Raw genomic sequence first — 21,723 nt, 5'->3', positions numbered from 1 at the left:
CATCCCTTTTTAAAAAACCACTTACAAAAGTCCAAAAGCATTTTGTGAAATGGGTATTTGCTGGGGTCAGATAGGGAGATACTATTCGGGACATTGTTAAATTACATCAAGGTTTTCATCAAGCTAAGGAGCTATATTTTCATCCCCAAATACCATTATTCTTTTTGGCACTAATACAACAGACAATAAAACAGAGATCAGAAGTTATATTTTGTTAATTAGCCTTCAATAAGGGCTGCCACAACAAAATAAATGTATCAGTGTCATTCCAAATATGAATTCAATGCATATTTCCAAAAACAACAAGAGCCAAACCAAAAGCATTTAGATAAAATACTTCTAATTCAAACATGGTTTCAAAAATAACTTTCCTCACTAAACCTCACTTTTTCTCTCTCAATCAGTCCCTCCCTGCCTGAAACCTATTAGCAAACTTCATAAAGAAGAAAAAAACAAGTTTGTATTTTTTTTAGATTTATATGGTACACTTTAAACAAAAAGAAATTTGTTGAAACAGTTCTACTGACACACTGTTAAAACTTACTTCCTAGGTCTCCCCTTTTCTCTCTAATACGTCCTCACAATTTCAATGTTATATAAAAATTCTCTGTCTATTGAGGACTTGTGAACTTTTTACATTTTCAACCAAACAAGTTCATCCATCCATACTCACACACATGATAAAGGAGGGCATAAATAAGTGGAAAAGAGGAAGGATAGGACGAAAGAAAGAAAAGAACCAAGTCCCAAAGGGCAAGGCACACAAATCTCACTTAATGCTCCTCACTGCATCTAATTCCATAGAAGTTGCTGTATAATTCTCTTTCATACTGACCCGAAAACAAAAATCTCTTAAGGCAACCCCTCTTTAATGACTATTTTAGCACCTATTATGTATGAAATCTACAATTAAATCTGCAAAAAAAAAGTTTGTACATTTTTGTCATTAATATTTGCATGTAAAGTTTTTCGACTCAGAGCCAGGAGATTAAAAAGACAAACCAACTTAGAGGTCAGATAAATTTCCAAACCATTTTATGCTATCTGATGTACAGTCTACAGCTATTTTCTCATGCCACAATACTCCCAGAAGTACCAAAAGCAGTTTGCTCCAGCAAACAAAGGGCCAAGAACATCTTTAGATTAATAATTTAATTAGGGCATACATTTTCATGGATCTGAATCCATTCATCAAGTAGACTGTACTGCACAAAATCTATATAACAAAAAGAGAGCAATTTGTATCCATTCATTATCAACAATTAATACAGTACTGGTTTCAAAGGATGGGCATGTTTCTAAGTATATGTATAAGAATTAGAGCTCCAAACCAGAATATTAACAGAGTATCACATTGGGGAGGATGTAAAGATACAGGGAAAAAGTGTGCCAGGAAAAGACTGAAGATAGCTTCCAGCAAATATCCAGGAAAACATCAGCAACATGAGAACAAACTTTGCACTTACTAATAAACTTGTTTTGCATAGTTTCCAGCAGAGCTTGGTGAGCATCTTCATTTTGCAAAGCACATGAACATTCTCTGGCCAGTAAGGTTCGCACAAGGTGCTCTCCACAACCTATGGAAAACAGATCAGCAAGCATAGCTAACATAAATATGCACAGTTAGCAATGAAAATCTTTATAACTAAGGGCTTTTTCATTGTTTTTTCTTCTTCTGCCAATCCCAGCCCCCAAAATTCATAGAGGTGGACTTCATAAAGCAGTAAAATAATACAGAAGAGAAACAGAAAGAACATTTTGTCTTCCAGGATTATTCTCTGCAGTATTGAGATGGGCTATTTCTAATACAAACAATGGAAGTCATTTTCAAGCAAATGTCTGCATATTCAAACCTTAAGTGCAAAAACATAACTCCTTCACAATCCTTCTCTCATTTATATCCAGCCAAACTTTAAATTAGACCACTTTTTTGGAAAATGGTAATTAATAAGTACAGTCAAGCCTCCATATCGGTGCTATTTTGGTTCCAGATCCCCTTGAGGATACCAAAAAATGTGGGCCCTTAAGTCCCACTAGTGTCACTGGACATCATTTGCATGTGGCCACATCAGCACAGCTGCATGCATGTGCTGCCATTGACAATAATGAGGCAGGGCTATCTGCAGATTCTCCAATCCGCATATGGCTAGCCTGCCAACACTGAGGGCTGACTATAAGAGCAACAACTTACTTAATCAAGGTGAAATCCAGTGAAGTCCCCCTATCAGCAGAACATAGTCAGTGAAAAGGATTCCCTCCCTCCTTCAGCCCAACGTATGCACCATCAAAATCTACTCATTCTCAAGAAGAAATGGTGTCTCAACAGAGTGATACACTGCACTGAGAACATGATCACCCACAACAAATTTTTACGCCGTTTTCTGCAAAAAAAATGTTGGGGCACTGTGCAAAAACATTGTTTTTTTCAAAATCAAAGGGTTTTTTTTAGAAGAAATTTCTGGCACGGAAGTCCTGAAATGCAAAAAACAAAAACAAAACAAAAAACAACCACTGAGAAATGTGCAAATAAATTCTAATAACCTCACCCACTTTTTAAATTATTTGAAACTGTTGTTCTTATATACAAGAATGAAATAAGTGAAGTCTTTTAGTTGCTGAAGCAATACCCTTAATTATTGGATATGGGGCAAGATTGTGGTACTCTGATGGCTACCTGCCTGGTTATGCACAGGTGCTTAACACACTGTCAGTTAACTAAGGTTTATACTTGGCCACATTCAGTTTTTTAAAGGATTAGGTTACCCTATAACTGTGGCTTAATAAAAAGTGTCGTATCTCTGCTCCCCCCCCCCTTTTTTTAAAAAAAGGCAACTCACACTTAGTCATTAGTAGGAAATATTTTCATATTTTCCCTATTTGTCAATTTAATATACTTTATCGCCATTCTATATTGTGGCTTTTGGTTCAAAGATCTCTTTTTAATCACATCACTTCCAATACAAGGAAGCAAATGATGTCAACATGAATGCTGGCAGTTACCCATTGCTCCCACAGTTCGCCCTAGCTCACTGTCTTGGAGCTATCTGGAGGTAGCCACCTGGAGCTAAGGTAAGCCTGTTTCTCAAAGGAGATGCCACAAAGTCATGATCCCTTGATTGTTAAGTTTAGTCTCCTTCACACTACAAACACTTTAACTGCCATGTTTCCATCCTGAGGGTTTCTAGTTTAGTCAGAGGCATCAGAGGAGCTCACTGGCCAAGGATTGTAAGTGCCCCTCCCTACACTGACAATCATTGGATTCCATAACATGGAATCATGGTAGTCAAAGTGGGATCATAGTGCTATAATTGTGTAGTGTGAAAGAGACTTTTATAGATTCAGCAGTAAAAAGTGTGCCAGCTGAGATGCATCCAAGGCTTTCACCTCCAAGTTTCTTGGCAGACTTTAGGGCACTGGCAAACAGAGCTCGGCGGTAAGGATACACCCTCTGACTTTACCAGCAGCCAGCTGATGGATGGGAAAGTATTTATGTTGATCATTTTCTCTTTTTAAATATAAATTCAATGATAAATGTAAGAAGTACTTTGAATAAGCACTGTGTGCAGGGGAGATCTGTGAGAGAAAAGTCAGGGTGGAGAGAAAAACAAGGTTGGTGAAAGGAGACAAAGGTTTTCTAATCCAGGCAAAGTTGTTGTTAGAGGCTGAACAAGTACTAGGATGAATGAGGAGAGAGAAAAAGACCAATGAGAAGGAAAGAATTTGCATGGGAAGCAAAGGAGACACAGCCCACTAATACAGAGGTAATGATGCTTAATCATGATGTCTACAGCATCATGCCATCTCATCTGTAAGAATCTCATGTCAGTGATCAATAAGCATCATAATTACTATTTGAATTCTGGCTACACAGCTGAAGAAGTTTATTTTTTGGTGAAACGGATAAGAAAACTACCTATGTGTATTTAAGAATGATTTTCCAGACATCCCCTTTTGGCAACAGCCTCCTTCATGCCCCCCTTCAAATGGCCAAAATCTAGTTGCTAGGTCCAGCTACAATAGAGTCAATGAATCACAGGTTTTTATGTAAGAGGCTGACTAACTGTTGAGCAATGGATTCAATGAATCCACACTAGCAAGGACTAATCATGGAATTGAGGCTAGTGGTTAATATCATCACTTTATAGCTTGCCTTTGTTTATAGGTGTTCAGGGCCACTAACAAACTAAATAAGAACACACAGTAAAAATAAGAAATATCTGGTAAGTAAAAATATCTGCTAAAATGCAATAAAAACAATATAAGTAAACAGCAGCAAAATGTCACAAAGAAGGTCAAAGGCGACTAGAGAAATGAAGTCCAAGAGGATACTATTTTTATTTATTTTATTTATTTATGGAGCGATTTAGAAGGATAACGGAACCATTTACAAAGTTTTAACTTTATTTTTAAATAGTATGTATTCTAAAACAGTAATGAATAGTGAAGTTCAGTTTAAGTTAGTCCATTCATAAACTGTGCCTCGACAAAAGGTGGGTAATAATAATGCAGTAAAATTACTTGAGCACTGTATGTCACATTGACAGTTTTAAAAATAAACCATTCTTGCTTTAGTTTTCAATATAACTTATTATGACACTAAACAAACATACAATAAATTGTATCTTTATTTTAACAGGCCTATGAGAATTGAAGGATTTTCGAAGCTGCCTTGAGTTCCGGTTTTTGAGGGATGAAGATGATGATGCACAGGTGGGCAACAGGTGGCCTTCCATCCCTTGACAGCAGCTATGCTGCTTATGGTTGATGAGAGTTCCAGTTTAACAATATCTGGAGAACCTCCCATTCCATGCATCTGGAATCCTGCTTTAAGATGAAAAAGCTTGATTCACCAAAGACACACAAAAACCCCAAGTCTGAAATTTTAAGGCCTCAAGTCTCCTAAGGACTCAACTCCTAAGAACTGAACTTGTATACATACAAATAATTTTAAGCTGCATTTTCTTGATTACATTTCATTTACATTAACTGTCCCTTAAAGAAACCTGATTGCAAATGGCATCTAAAAACAAACATATTAAAGTTTGTACTCCGAAGCTCTCAATGAGGTAGGAAGTTAATTTTAATACCAGTTATTGAAATGGACATTTATATTGATTCAAATCAAGTATTTAATCACTCTTCTCTCCTCAGTAAGGCAGCTCCAGGCTGCCCTTCCCCTTTCTGACAACATGGCAACCAGGCCATTGTAACATCACAGACCCTATATTACATCATAAGTAGTTAACACCAACAACACAGACAAGGTGAGGAACACAGAAGTCAGAAGAAAGGCTGATAGACTAGAAGAGGACAGCAATGAGAATGAGTGCACATGACCCTCAGAAAGTAAGTCACACAACAGGTACTGAAAGGGTGGGGAACCACTATCAGTTTCATTCCAGTGGTGGTCAGGGCAGAAAGCAAAAGGGTGGGACCAAAACTTCTAGTATGTTTTGAAAGCTTGTAGCTTACAGCTCAGTCTTTGGTAATGGAAGAAAACCACCAAATGATAATACAGTGGTGCCTCGGGTTACGAAAGTAATTCGTTCCGCGGCCGCTTTCGTAACCCGAAAGGCTTCGTAAGCCGAAAAACCCATAGGCGCTAATGGGGAAAAGCCGCGATTCCGTGCGAAAAAGCCGAAAAAAGCACCAAAAGTTTTTTCGTAACCCGAAAAAACATTCGTAACCCGGAACAATAATTCCCTATGGGATTTTTTCGTATCCCGAAAATTTCGTAACCTGGGTATTTCGTATCCCGAGGTACCACTGTACAGGAATTCCTAGCAGCTTGATTGAGACCAAAAGAGGGCTGGATTTGATCCCATGACTTGAAGCTATTGTCCCTGGTTTACATCATGTTCTGCACTAGACATTAAATAAAAGGCAAAACTAATTTTCAATGACAGCAGCAGACAAAGGATACCAGTGAACTATGACAGGTGTAAATGTGTTTCTTTCAAGTTAAGTACTTGCTACATAGAGCAAAATAGACTTAGTTATTTTTAGTATAATTCTAGATAGTATTTAGATGATAAACGTCTAAGAGGAATTTTTTAAAATGATTATGAATTATTTTTTCACTTGTAGAGACAATAAAGCTAAAGTTAAGAAGCAGGCAAAGAACTGTGTTTGTGGTGGCATATTAAAGAATAGTACATTCATTGCACTGTAAACTCGTCAGCATTTGTGTGCACTGTGGCACTCAAAACCTACATTACAATCAATCTGTTAAGTTTTAAACTCTGTCTTGGGTCCAATGGTATTTAATCACTCTTCTCTCCTCAGTAAGGCAGCTCCAGGCTGCCCTTCCCCTTTTTGACAACATGGCAACCAGGCCATTGTAACATCACAAACCCTATATTACATCATAAGTAGTTAACCAACAACATAGACAAGGTGAGGAACACAGAAGTCAGAAGAAAGGCTGGTAGACTAGAAGAGGACAGCAATGAGAATGAGAGCACATGACCCTCAGAAAGTAAGTCACACAACAGTTACTGAAAGGGTGGGGAACCACCCTAACAAAAACTAAACAATGCCCCCTTGTATCCCCTTTCAGAATTTACCAGAAAGATACATCAGCTCCCATTTCTGTTCTCATTGACTAGTTGCTTCACAAATCTCATGGTTGTCAGCAGTATAGCTGTTTTGTGCAAATCTAAGGGTGCCATCCCTTGCAGGAGAAACAGTTATTGTTGAATGACTTCCTTCCTAGGTAATAAGTTGGGAAGCCAGCTGACAGACCAATATAATTGTCTGTGAGCTATGGAGCTGTGATTCTGTGATCTTTATGAAGAACCCGGTAGCATACAAATAAGCTGGAATCAGCCCAGAAAACCACTATCCTGTTGAAGTAGATAGATAAAACTCACTGAATATCTAGTACAAGAAGAACTCATTCATCTTCTGATTAAGATGGAAATAAAGTAAGGAGTACTAGGTCTCAATTAAAATAAAAGCAAAAAATTATTTTGGGAAGAGAGCTGGAATCCAAGTATAGGGTAATGTGATTATACACATACAGTAACCTATACATGAAACCGCTGGGATAGGTTGTCCAGAATTTTAGGGTTCATAGTCACTTGTACGCTGGCAATATTCAATCATATCTCCCCTCTCCATCCAACTGAAAAGAAGCTCTTTGGTCAATGTGAGGTAACCCACCATCTGTCCGTAAACATGTGAAAAGCATCCTTTGACAGAGGCCATTCATGCTGAAGAACACAAGTATGGCTGAGAGAATTCGCTAGCACATTCTCTTAGCCTGCCAAATGCACCAACCACAGGGTGAACACGTTTCTTGGTGCAACAGTCCCATGGAGTCATAGTCAGATCAAGCAGCAGTGCTAAATGAGTGTGTACTCGCTTATTTATATAGCAAATGACAGTGGTGTTGTCTGATATCACTTCAATCACTTTCTCTGTCAACTTACTCTTGAATGCTTGGAAAGCTTTTATGACTGCAAGACGTTCTAAGCCACTGATGTGAAGCACTGACTCTTCGGGGGACCAATGACCTCATACAGACACACTGTCACACTGGGCTCCCTAGCCAATCAGAAACATATCTGCCATCGTCATGCACAATAAGGCAAAGTGCCAGAAAGAAGGTTTCATCCCCCAGAGAAGAGATTGACATGTCTGCTGAGGTACTGTCAGTCCTATCACAGATTGGTCACACTGAAAGGGGTCAAAATTTTTGAGAAATCAGATTTGGAGAGGGTGAAATCTCAAGCTAGCTAGGTGAGATAGAGCTGTGGTGGCAGCCATAAGACCCAGGAAGGTTCTGGGGGGTAACTGCAATACACTAAGGTTACTGAAGATAAACTCTGCCTGCATGTTGATTCAATGAAGTTGGTGACTCTTGTTGGCTCCAGAATTGACTTCTTTGGATTGACAATGAGATCCAGGTCTTGAAGAAGAGAGTGAAATGAATGTCTCAGAAAAGCCAGCTCTGGGAGGATGACACCAGATCATTTGGGCATAGACAGATCTGTGTTCCTCGACTCCTGGGGGAAAAGATCACCACTGCCATGTACTTGGTGAATTCTCTCAGGGCGGTAGAGAGACCAAAAAAGAGACTGTTATATGGATATAAGTTCTTGCTGATCATGAACATGAGGTTCATGAACTCCCACTGTTGTTCCAGAGATTTATGGATGCAAACCTATCTCCTTTTCACAGGAATGATAGGATGGAATGTAGCATCACCATCTTGAATTTGCATGGCATGATGTATAGGTTGATGTCAGAGGTCCAGAACTGAGCAAAAGCCACTGTTACTTTTCAGAACTGTGAAGTACTTTGAGAAATAATTGGATCTCTTGCAGTAATTCAGACGTCTCTCTATAGTACCCTTCTGTAGTAAGGCAGTGATCTCTTCTAGTAGGGCTCTGAATAAAGGGGTACAATGAAATGTTCACTTAGTGAAACACTTGGGAATTTAATAGCATAGCACAGATGAACTATGCTCGGCACCCGGGAATTCTGGCAAGAGATGGGTTGCATCTCACGCCATTGGCAGAAATGTTTTTGCCAGTAGTCTCAAAAATTTGATCAGGAGGGCTTTAAAAACTGAGTTGTGTGGGGGAGGGAGACAGAATTCTGGAAGGCAAAAGGGCTGGAGAAAATAGTCAAACTGTCATAGAGGGGAGAAGGCAAACAGTGCAAGGACCCAACAGCAGGAGGCAAAAAAAATTGCACAGGCAGCAAGTAAAGGGGACACATGGTCTTTGATGTCTCTACACTATTGCACAAAACATGGGAAATAAGCAAGATGAACCTGAACTCCTAGCACAACAAAGCAAATATGATATAATAAGCATTACTCAAACCTGGTGGGATGAGTCTCATGACTGGAATGTAGAAATAGAGAGGTATAACCTTTTCAAGAGAAATAGGGCAAACACGAAAGGAGAAAGAATAGCATTATATATCAGGGACATTTACACCAGTGAAGAGATCCAAGACATCAATCTTGAAAGCCAGGTGGAGAGCATCTGGCTAAAAATTAAAGGGGTGGGAAATAACAGGGATATTATTGTGGGAGTCTACTACAAACCTCCAGGTCAGATGGAAGAACTGGATAATGCCTTTCTAAAACAGATGACCACACACTCAGAAAGGAGAGATGTAGTAGTGATGGGTGACTTCAACTATCCTGATGTTTGCTGGAATTCAAATCCAGCAAAATCCTCAAGGTCTAGCAAATTCCTCACTTGCTTTGAAGACAATTTCATTATCCAAAAGGCGGAAGAAGCAACAAGGGGGTCAGCTATTTTAGATCTGATCCTAACCAACAGGAATGACCTAGTTTATGGGGTGCAAGTGGTGGGATCATTAGGTGGAAGTGGCCATGTTCTCCTGGAGTTCGTTATACAGTGGAAAGGAGAAGCCAGGCATAGTCAGACACTCATTCTAGACTTTAGGAAAGCTGATTTCAGTAAACATAGAGAAATACTGGGGGTGATCCCATGGTCAGGAGTACTAAAAGAGAAGGGAGTTCAAGACGGATGGGAGCTTCTCAAAAGGGAGATACTGAAGGCACAGTTTCAAACCGTTCCAATGTGGAATAAAAATGGGAGGTGTCTCAAGAAACCAGGATTGATGACAAAGGAAGTTTCAACTGAGCTATGTTTTAAACGGAACATGTATGATAAATGGAAAAATTGGGAAATCACCAAAGAGAAATTCAAACAAATAGCTACCACATGTAGGGGTAAAGTCAGAAAAGCTAAAGCGCAAAATGAACTCAGGCTTGCTAGAAAAGTTAAGAACAATAAAAAAGTATTTTTGGATATGTCCGAAGCAAAGGGAAGAAGGAAATGGTAGGGCCACTGCATGGAGAAGATGGCAAAATGCTAACGGGATAGAGAAAAGGCAGAATTACTCAACACCTTCTTTGCTTCAGTCTTCTCGGAAAATACAAAGGGCAAGGAAAATGGAGCAGAGGACAGAATAGGGGAAATTCAGCACAGAATAGGTAAAGAGATGGTACAGGAATACCCTGTCAATCTAAACGCATATAAGTCTCCAGGAACTGATTAACTACATCCAAGAGTATTAAAACAACTGGCAAATGTAATATTGGAGCCATTGGCAATAATCTTTGAGAACTCCTGGAGAACAGAAGTCCCAGAAGACTGGAGGAGAGCAAACGTTGTCCCCATCTTCAAAGAGGAGAAAAAAGAGGATCCCAACAATTATCGTCCAGTTAGTCTGACATCTATACCAGGAAAGATTCTAGAGCAGATCATTAAACAGAGAGTCTGTGAACATCTTGAAGGCAATTCCATAATCACAAAAAGTCAGAGAAATCCTATCTCTTTCTTTGATAAAATTACCAGCTTGGTAGATGAAGTGAATGCTTTGGATATAATATATCTTGATTTCAGTAAGGCCTTTGACAAGGTTCCCTATGACATTGTTGCAAACAAGCTTGTAAAATGTAGGCTAGACAAGTTAACCATTACAGTTGGCCCTTCTTATACACGGATTTTTTATACACGGATTCAAGCATACACGGTTTGAAAATGTTCAAAAAAAGTATAAATTTCAACTCTCAAACCTTGATTTTCCATTTTTTATAAGGGACACCATTTTGTTTTGTCATTATATTGAATGGGACTTGAGCATACATGGATTTTGTTATACAGTGGAACCTCGGGATACGAAATACCCGGGTTACGAATTTTTCGGGACCCGAAAAAATCCAATTGGAATTAATTGTTCCGGGTTACGAACGTTTTTTCGGGTCCCGAAAAAACTTTTGGTGCTTTTTGCCGCGATTTTACACCAAATCGCGGCTTTTCCCCATTAGCGGCTATGGGGATTCGGCTTGTGAAAGCCGTTCGGGTTACGAAAGCGGCCGCGGAACGAATTATTTTCGTAACCCGAGGCTCCACTGTACATGGGGGATCTTGGAACCAAACCCCAGCGTATAACAAGGGTCCACTGTATATGGATTTGTAATTGGTTGACTGGCCGAACCCAAATGGTGCTCAACATGAGTCAACACTGTGATGCGGCAGTTAAAAAGGCCAATGCAATCTTAGGCTGCATGAATAGAAGCATAGTGTCTAGATCAGGGGTAGGCAACCTTTTTGACCTGGGGGCCGGGTTGCTGTCCCTCAGACAACTGGGGGGCCGAAGCCAAAAAATAAATAATTTTTAAAATTTGTATAAATAAATAAACCGGGACAAATGTAGGACAAAATTTTCAAATGGAGGACACTTTTTAAAAAAAAATGGAGGGCACGCAAAAAAATTGGCTGGTTTTTAAAAAATGTTAATATAAATGCATGTTTCTGAGGCTTCTATAGACAATTGCCCCCCCTTGCTCCCCCTTGCCTGCCTCCTCCTGATAGGCCAAAGGCCCCGTGCCCTTGCGTGAGAGGCCAAAGGCCCCAGCGGCAATCGGCGGCAGGACCGGGCTGGGGCCGGTCCAAAGGCCTTGCCGGGCCGGATCTGGCCCGCGGGCCGTAGGTTGCCTACCCCTGGTCTAGATCAAGGGAAGTAATAGTCTCACTGTATTCTGCTTTGGTCAGGCCCCACCTCCAATCCTGTGTCCAGTTCTGGGTACAATTCAAAAAGGATGTTGAGAAACTGGAGTGTGTCCAAAGGAGGGCGACTAAAATGGTGAAGGGTCTGGAAACCATGCCCTATGAAGAATGACTTAAGAGAGCTGGGGATGTTTAGTCTGGAGAAGAGAAAGTTAAGAGGTGATATGATAGCCCTATTTAAATATTTGAAGCTATGACATACTGATGAGGGAGCAAGCTTGTTTTCTGCTGCTCCAGAGGCTAGAACACGGAACAATGGATGCAAGCTACAGGAAAAGAGATTCTTCCCAGAGGATCTGAGAGTGCAGGGTGGATTATATAGGGAGAGGCGTTCCCACAAGTAACCTGGTCACTGTCAACCTGGTCTTTAAGGGTTGTAATAAATTCCTCTCAGAGGACCTGAGTGTACGGTGCGGATTGTATGGAAGCAGGCGATCCCTTAGATAGGTTGGGCCCAAGCCATGTAAGGGCTTTAAAGGTGATAACCAACACCTTGTACTGTGCCCGGAAACTGATAGGCAGTCAGTGGAGTGACTTCAATATTGGTGTTATATGGTCACTCCTTGATGTTCCTGTGACTAACCTGGCTGCCATATTCTGTTCCAGCTGGAGTTTCCGGACTAGGCACAAGGGTAGCCCCATGTAGACCGCACTGCAAAAATCAAGTCTTAAGGTCACCAGCGCATGTACTACAGTTTCAACGTCCCCCTGTTCCAGGAAAGGGCATAGGTGGCGTATCAGCCAAAGCTGATAACAGGCGCTCTTGACCATCGCATTCACCTGATTCCTCATCTGAAGTGACGGGTCAAGAAGCACCCCCAAACTGCGAACACAGTCTTTCGAGGAGAGCGTGAGCCCCTCTAGGACTGGAAGTTGCAGCCCAATACCTGGTTTGGGGGCCCCTACCGTAAGTACTTCCGTTTTATCTGGTTTCAGCTTGAGCTCATTTTCCCTCATCCAATCCATTACTGCCTAAAGACACTGGTTGAGGGGAGAGATGCCATCCGTCGTTGTCATTGATGACTGGGACATGGAGAAATATACTGATAACACCCAGCCCCATATCCACGGATGATCTCTCCCAGTGGCTTCATATAGATGTTGAATAGCATCGGGGACAGGATGGCGCCTTGAGGGACACCGCAATTAAGCTCTGTTTTTGAAGAGCGACTGTCCCCGAGCATCACCCTCTGGAACCTGCCTGAGAAGAAGGAGTGGAACCACTGCAACGCAGTGCCTCCAATTCCTAACTCTCTCAGGCGTTCCAGAAGGATATCGTGGTCTACTGTATCGAATGCTGCTGAGAGGTCTAGCAGCACCAACAGGGTCACGCTCCCTCTGTCGATGGCTAGACTGTAAAGTGACCTTCCTTGAAGGATACATTAATTATAAATTGGAGCAACACCTCAGAGAAGCAGAGAAGGAAGTGGCCTCAAAAATGTGGCTAGTTTTTGGTAGAGGTGACAATGGACAATATTGAGGAGACACAGACGAGGATGGCACAGGTTGGAGATGAGATGATGGAACAAGCAGCGTCTTGGGAGAATTGGACAGGAGACACTTACAAAGGGGGGAAAAAATGAGACCAACTTTGATAATATTAAGAAGGCAACTTTCAGTAAGATATATACTCCCTATGATGGAGTATACCATGTTTTGCTTTGCTTTGTTGTTATATGCTGCTGAATTGACTGTTGCATCTGTAGTTTTACTACTTCATGCATTCTGTGATCATTTAGCATTATTCAGTTTTGTCTTTTTTATTTTAATTTGCTGTAAACTGCTTTAAAAACTATTTGAAGAGTAAGGTATAATATATTTTTTAAAGTATATTTACAAAACCGCATGGGTGATCTCATATTTCCCATACAGAGTGAACAGTAGTTGAGGAGGGGTTCACTTTTAATTCCTCTTCCCCTGCTTCAACTAGTCTGGCAACCAATCCTGTATAAACTGTATTTCACTTAAAGAAAAAACATCCTGAGATCTGTTTGTATATCTCCAGCTTAATATATAGCTCTGCCATCATACTGCATGCTCATTATAGTTTGAGTTCTTGCAAAAGGTAGGCAACACTTCTACAGACACAGCATGTGTACTACGGCCATCTTCATAATTTATTATTTAGCCAGGAAATCTTTTGCAGGGCACTAGCATTCTGGTATTTTGAAAAAAATGTTAAAAGATGTAAACTTCAAGTGTTGCCAGTGCAACTCACTCTTTATCAATATACATGACCTTATTACTGTAAGTATTCCTTTTCATTTGTCACAAAGCCCAGCAGCTACACAACAGTCTCCTCTAAGCAGATTTCTGAAGTTTAAAGTAACCACAACAAGAGTCTTAAAAAAGCCTCAGCATAGGATAAAGTAAAACATTACTTATTATTCAAGTCCTGCATCTCAGAGTCATCTATCAATGGAACCAAGATGGCATAGCAAAGAACTTCTGTAAAGCATGGGGTTTCAGAGCAGTGTGTCACAGAATCTGTTTTTCTGCTTCTTTTGATGGGCTTTCCTTTCAAGTCAGGAAATTGGAAGCAGGTGCGTCAGAGGGCATCCACATTCATACACCACACTGAAAAACACGCGTTTTCAATTTTCAAACATGAAAGCAACTCCTATTGAATGGAGGAGAAATGAAAATCCAGTCCTCTTTCTGCAAGCCATATGCAAAAGGCTATGGGGGAGAAAGTCAGGCAGCACTCTGATACAATAGCAAATCTGCTCAGGGACGTAAACAGAAAATGTGTACACTTGCATTACAAATGTTGTCTACTACACAACACTACAAACACTACAGCTTTGATCTTTTTCCCCAAAGTGAAACTAACCAGGCTTTCAAAATCCTTTGTAGCAACTATTCTAAAAAGCACTTTTCATCTTCTCCTTTTAAGTCACAGTAGTATGTTACAATAGTTGAAGAGTTTTTTTTAAATCAACATATACATATTAAATATAATACTCCACATAATTTAGTATTTCGAGGAATTAAAACTGCTGAAACCAAAGTAAAAATGAGCTCAGTAGTACAGATACATTGACTGCTAATTTGCTTGTTTTGTTGTTGTTGTTGCTGTGTGCCTTCAAGTTATTTCTGACTTGTGGCAACCCTAAAGTGACCCTATCTTTCTAGGCAAGATTTGTTCAGGGATGTACCTGAGAATTAATTAAATATATAGAAAACAGAAACACAACCTGTAATCCGGAAGAGCTTCCATTACAGTTTGCTAAAAGGCAATTAAAATCAATTAAAATCACACAACATTTTTTTTAAAGTCTTCTAAGTGAAAAGGATGATTTAGATCAGGGTGGGAAACTCTACAACCCTTCAGATATTGTTGAACTGCAACTCCCAACTGCCTTACCCAGCAAAGCCAATGATGATGATAGTGGGAGCTGAATCCAAAAAGACCTGGAAGGACACAAGTTGCCCACTCCTGGTTTAAATCCTCAACTGTTCTTTACTCAATTGACAAAGCCCAGTTTAATCTTCATTATTTATGAAACACAAAGGGAAAAGACAGGGCAATGTCCTAAGGAGTTTAAACTCCAAAGTTCAATGGTAAGAATAGACCATAGGGAAAGGAGAAGTATTAAGGATGGATGTGAGGAGATGTAGTTATGCAAACCTGGATTTTGTTGTGGTTTTGTTGGAGGCAGATAATGCTTGGTATCAGTGATCCCACAGCCAAACTGAAGACCTGATACCACAAACATCTGGAAAAGGTAAAGGTTTTAGCATAGTTTTTGCGTACCTCTTGTCTCACTTTTCAAAACAGAAAATGGTGTGCCCTCAGGAAGACAAAAATATGTGAAAAGAAAAATCCTTTGTTAACTCTACCTTTCAGACATAACACATACTACAGAAGGACTACTTTCCACCTTTGTTTATAGGTATGCAGGTGAAGGGACTGATACCTGTTTCAGTCATTTCCTGCATATATCAGCAGCAAGGGTCTGAGTGGCTGCACTTCTGTAGAAATGCACAAGTGCTCATTCCCTTGAAAGATTACAAAATATACTCATCTATAAGTCAAGAAATTTATGTCCAAAAATTGACCCCCAAATCCTGGGTCGACTTCTATATGGGACAATATGGTAATGCCAATGATGGCAGCTCATTCAGTGACAAACACACACACACATACACCTTCCTCCCCACTTTCCCTCTGTGCCTGGAAATGGGCTGCTGGAAGCAGAGAGAGTGCAGGGCGGTTTTTATTTTTATGGGAGCAACAGCTGATCCAGTCACACACATACACCCCACTTTCCCTAGTCAAGCATGCATGCATGCACGCACGCACGCACACACACGCATAGGCTTTCTCTCCCTCCCTGCCTTAGTTTCTTTTCCATTTGGCTCTTCCTCAACTGACTCTTCACCTCCGCCGCTTCCTCACCCTCTGTAAGAAGACAAGCCAAACACTGCAGACAACTGTGGATGGGCCAGTTGTAAAGTGCTTCCATTCCAGGGACAGTCTACTGTAAAAGTAGGTTTCTTGGGGTGATTGAAAGGGCAGAGGGCACCTGTGACTGTTTAACCCCACTCCAAGGAAAAAATGGCTAGAACCGGGGCTCTTTGGTGCTTCCTCGCTACGGTATAGAAACAGCCTCTGTCCACTGTCGGGAAAACACTGAAGAGCCACCATAGACCTGAGATGTCTCAAAGTTTTACACTCGACTTATCCACAGGTCATACTTTGGAGTAGTAGTATTTCAGTCCTTTTATATTTGTAAATAAATAAAAACACTGATATCTTTAAATCCAACAGCCTGCTTTTCAAGCACATCCTCTTATCAGCAAAGAAATACTTTTCAATTAATGAGCTTTACTTATTTTAAATTACTAGATGATTCATAAATAATCAAAGCTAGTACTTTTTACAGTTTTATCTGAAAAATTATCCAAATGCTAAAGTCAAAAAAGAAAGAAATATATTTTTGTTTCTTTATGGTACTTTTCTCAATTACAACACACATTTGACATGTTAATTCAAGGGCTTCTGTTCACCTAACCTTGCAGATCTTTGTGCTGGGCAGCAAAAACACCATTATTTAAACATAAAAACATAATGGCAGCCATGCTGGTGGATAATCATCGGTTTGTTTGCTAGTTTTGCAAAGGAAGATAATGCTCAAACACGTATGGCTTCCCCATACAAGTGTCTGAACCACATCATCCATTTCCATGTGCATATAACAACACACTTTATTTTCTTCATAAGAAAATTAATTCTTCTATAGAGAGCAAAATCTCCCTTAATTAAACTGTAATGCATTTATCATATACCATAACAAGCAGAAAGTTACAAGCCAACTTCTTCCACATCACCATCAAGAAAATATTTGCAAATACAATGTAAATTTATTATACCTGTTCCTCAAGAATTGCCATGCTAAGCTGCTTGGACGGAACTGAGCTCATTCTTTATCCTTTCCCTTTGCTACCCTTCATTGCTCCCCATTCCAACTTTTCTCTTGTACTTTACTTGTTGTGAGCATACCAGGACCCATTGGTTCTTAGCATACATGTGCATTCTGCATTAAAGCAAGGAAGCATCTGTAAGTTTGACAGAAGAAGGTCTTGTGCACACCACAGAAAAGTTGGGCGGTAGCCAGCATAAGCAGTAAAAACACTGGACTGGAGATGATCCAGCAGAAGCAGCCTGCTGACATTCACATTAAGTGTCTCCCAGATATCAAAAGGGAAACCATTCTAGAAGATTTATTATTATTATTATTATTATTATTATTATTATTATTATTATTATTATTCCTTTATTTATAAAGCATTGTAAATGTACACAGCACTGTACATACAATCTTTCTAATTAGACGGTTCCTTGCCCTCAGGCTTACAATCTAAAAAGACACAACACAAAAGGAAAAGGGAGTGGTGGTGGGGAAGGGGATCAGGTCCATCAGTTCTTCTCTCCCTCTGAGGCCTGGACCAAGGCAGATGGACTGGAGGGAGGGCTTGGCTTCTTAATGGATAGTTAAAACGAGGCATCCTGGGGCAGAGAGGGGCTCACCTCTGGGAACGCTTCTCTAAACAATATAGTCTTTAACTCCATTTTAAAACTCAGTAGAGAAGTGATGAGGTATGCACATAGTGGAAGAAGGTTCCAGGAGTAAGGGGCAGCAAGTGAGAAGGGACGAATCCGGGAAGGGGCAGTGGCAATCCTAAGCTGGGACCATTACAGGGAAAACTTGCCATATGGCAATATCTAGGTCCCAGCACAAGTAGTACAGTCTCCTCTGAGACCTGCTAGATTATCACACTACATTCATATAATGATGATATTCCACTTTAACTGCTCTAGCTGCCTCCTGTTGCGTTCTGTGATTTTCAGTTTAAGAAGGGACATTTAGAATTTTCAGCCAGAGAGCTCTTAGGCCTCAGAATGCAACAGGAGGCAGCCAGTGTAGTGCGGTAATGTAGCCAGATGTACAAGAGAACTTCAACTTAAAGCTAGCCAGGATCCTCATACTAAAATTAATAAGCACATAATGGAGGATGGCAAGAACACTGGAGGAATAGGTGGTTATGGTGCTCATCCATGGTTTCATAAACCCCAGAGGATCATCCAAGCATAAACAACAAAACCATGGTTTAGCTTACCTTGCTGCCAAAGAGAATATATAGTGAAACTGTCTTGTAAACAGAGAATATGGAAAGTGAGGCAACTGCCCTAAACATTATTATGCTAAAATCTATACAGATCACGAGGCAATCCTTCTATACCCTGCTTTGTGGCTAATACCTAAACAGAGTTGACACTCAGAAAAAAGTTGCTATATAACAAAATCAACACAGTGGCTCAAGCAGTTAAGACACTGACTCTGTTGACTGCAAGATCAGCAGGTTGCCAGTTCGAGACTCAAGTGCCTCGTGATGGGATGAGCTCCCATCACTAGTCCCAGCTTCTGCCAACCTAGTTGTTCAGAAGCATGTAAAAGTGCAAGTAGATAAATAGGTACCAGTTTCATAGAATCATAGAATAATACAGTTGGAAGAGGCCACAAGGGCCATCCAGTCCAACCCCCTGCCATGCAGGAAATCTCAATCAAAGCATAACAGACAGATGACCATCGGTGGGAAGGTAAGAGTATTCTGTGCAGTCATGTTGACCACATGACCAAAGAGTCATCTTTAACAATGCTGGATCTTCAGTTTAGTAACGGAGATGAGCACCGTCGCCTATGGTCAGACACAACTTGACAGGGGAATACCTTTACCTTTTACCTTTATAAAACAAATTACAGTTTATTATATCTATTTAGAGGTAATGACTTTGTTCTGACATTAAAGCTATGTCACCAATTTTAGCTATGTCACTAACTAAAACTACCACCTTTAGTATTATTTGAATGAACAATGACTTATGAGTACTCTTTTCTCTCCCCTTCAACCATGGCTACAAGTAGATAGAAAGTCCTGTCTTCCTTTTAACTAGGGATCTGTAATTACAGCCCTCTAGATGTTGGACCACATATCCCATCAGCCCTAGTGAGCATTGCCAATGGTGCATGTTGGGATTTCTGGTGGAAAAACAACTAAACATGGTTATTCATTATGTCCCAAAGTGAATAAACTGTGGTTAATTTTAATTAGGGTTTAGAAAAGCAAGCCAACTTCAAACTATAGTTAGAGCCCTAGCTTGCTTCTATAAACTCTAATTAGGACTAACCACAGTTTTGGATTTACACATAAACAATAGAAGATGGTTAACGAATAATGGAGAAAAACTTTTGATTTCCTTCTAATAGTCGTGCTTGAGGAGTAGAGTTGAAAAGAAGGTTGAGGCTCTCACATTTAACACTGTTACAGTATTTTTGAACTAAATGTATGTCAATGGACCTTCTTGCATAACTACTGGTATATTTGAGTTTGTAACAAGAAAAATTTCAAGTGCATTTCAAATGCAGGCTTGCATCCTTCTGAGGTCGCTAAAATGAGTACCTAGATTGTTGGCCAATTAGCTTACACTTTGTAAACTGCAGGAGTGCTTAACTGCACTGATAAGCGGTATAGAAATGTACTTGCTATTGCTATTGCATTCTGTAGATACCTTAATAATAGAAATGGGCAAATTGGGACTCTGGGGCTGCACAGAGGCCCCAAATACTTCTTGAAGCCTCAATCTCCCCCAATTTCTGGCAAAAAAAGGCAAACTGCCTCTCCTGGAAACACTGGTTCACCTTAGAAATATGGTGTACACATTTGTATGAACACACACATACACATTGTTGGTTTTTTCAAATCCAGAATTGTTTTTCCAGTCAGCTCCACTTTTGCTTGTTTTTTTACTTTTACATTTCTGACAGCCTGAATAGCCTTCAAAGGACCCAGGCAGAGGATTTTCTGGGTCTGCCAAACTTGCTCACCCTTGTTCTGTATCGAGCTGATCTACATACTGAAGATTAAGGCCTGTTACAGACAGGCCAAAATAAAGCTGCTTCGAGTCACTTTGGAGGTATGGTATTTCAATGATGCATGCATCCTAAGAGTCCAAAAGCCACACCAAAGCTGCACTCCAGTCCTTAGAACTGGAGTGTGGCTTTGGTACAGCTTTTGGACTCTTAGAACGCATGCATCATTGAAATACCATATCTCCAAAGTGACTCGAAGCAGCTTTATTTTGGCCTGTCTGTAACAGGCCCATGTAACAACATTACCTATCCAGTTATAAGAGAGACAAGGGACACACTGAAATCAAATACTTCAGGCAAGTTCACTTACAAGAACACAAAACAGCAATGTATTTGTTGAGGGGGCAAGATGAATTCCAGTCAAATATTTATAAGAATAGTAAATACCTGAGGTACTCACAGCTGTAGAATAAGGGTTCTGAATTCCCACATTTTCAGCCCAGCAACCACATCCATAGAGAGCTGCCTGACAGAAGAGGAAGAAAGTTTTATAGAAAGAAAGAGAGAGAAAGTTTGATCAGGTAATGTAGAAAAACATATTATATTACAGACAAGACAACACTTTTCAATAACATTTAATTTCTTCTAAGAATAAAAAGCACATATGAACATTAGAAAACCTTCTGAAACACTAAGTGAATAATGTGAAGAACACTTCCTTTCATTGTGCACAATAGGTGCAGAACCTATCCAAGTTTTCTTATTACCCAAAATGATTTACACAAAGTGCCAGATGAAACATAACAATCTCAGCTCAATTAAAGCAGAGGAGAGTAACTTCCAGCTCCCAGGCCTAATCCACTTGGCTAAAGATCTGGAAATGGCCCTCCCTTCTAGATGCTATTTCTTCAAATCCTCCCTCCTCTCTTGCTAGAGCTTAAGAGTGGCAAGTGCCTAGCTAAGAAAGTTACCCAGGGGAAAACTGTGTCCTAGTCTGGATGTAACAGCAGAAAAAACTTGTAGGAATAGTAGCAAATGTAGCTGCATCATTAGATTCCCAATATTGGTTTAAATATTACTTATCTATATTGGAAATAGCTTCTTTTTCAATGATGCTTTGAAGACACATTCTGTGTATAAGAATGTTAAGAATGAACAGGGTAATATTCTATGGCATACTACCATACTCATTAACTGCACTCTTTTAAACTGTTGGGTAGGTTGGAAAGTGTTTTCAGCCAACAATATGATTAAGTTACTGAATTCTGCAAAAACTTTGTCCTTTCCTTTTAACTCTCTCCAACAACTGATAATCCAGTTCATACTTTTATATACCTCTTGTGTGTATGTGCCTTCAAGTTCCCTGTCAACTTTCATTGACACCATTAATTTCATAGGGTTTTCTTAGGCAAGGAAAACCACTCAGAGATGGTTTTGCCAGTTCTTCCTTCCAAAATATAGCCTACAGCACCTGGTGTTAACTGATGGTTTCCCATCTAAATACTAACCAGGACTGACCTTCCTTAACTCCCAAGATCAGAGAGGAGGCATTGACATGGGCTCTGGTGCCTCTGGGGTATTTAGGCCTTTATACAACACTTGTGGTATAGGTAAATGCTTTTTATATATTGATTTAGTACATTCACTGCTGTCAAAAGGAAAATGTTAAAAACTTTGCCCAGATCGCTCACTTTCAAAAAATATATATTCATTTGTTAAAGAGCCAAAGGCTTTCCCACAATTTTATGCATATTTGGTTCTTCCTATAAAAATATAGCCTGCCCATA

At 40.0% G+C, this 21,723-nt stretch overlaps 1 protein-coding gene across 5 annotated transcripts in view; it reads right to left on the bottom strand.

Moving 5' to 3' along the window:
• Positions 1–21,723, bottom strand: part of LOC149313521 (threonine aspartase 1) — an 84,619-nt gene that overhangs the window by 27,346 nt on the left and 35,550 nt on the right. For 4 of the 5 annotated variants that reach the window (XM_089519248.1, XM_089519247.1, XM_089519251.1 and 1 more), the window contains 2 exons: positions 20,384–20,462; positions 1,467–1,577 (listed from right to left, as the gene is read on the bottom strand). In XM_089519248.1, the coding sequence (XP_089375374.1) occupies positions 1,467–1,577; positions 20,384–20,462 (190 nt within the window). Of the gene's footprint in view, positions 1–1,466; positions 1,578–4,607; positions 4,825–20,383; positions 20,463–21,723 lie in introns of those variants that run through there. The other variant, XM_089519249.1, reaches the window with a different exon arrangement.

Source organism: Sceloporus occidentalis, unplaced genomic scaffold (assembly GCF_023333645.1).
Source record: "Sceloporus occidentalis isolate IW3139 unplaced genomic scaffold, rSceOcc1.0.p SCAF_4, whole genome shotgun sequence".
Classification (NCBI taxonomy): Eukaryota; Metazoa; Chordata; class Lepidosauria; order Squamata; family Phrynosomatidae; genus Sceloporus; species Sceloporus occidentalis.
This window is presented reverse-complemented; position numbering and strand designations above follow the sequence as displayed.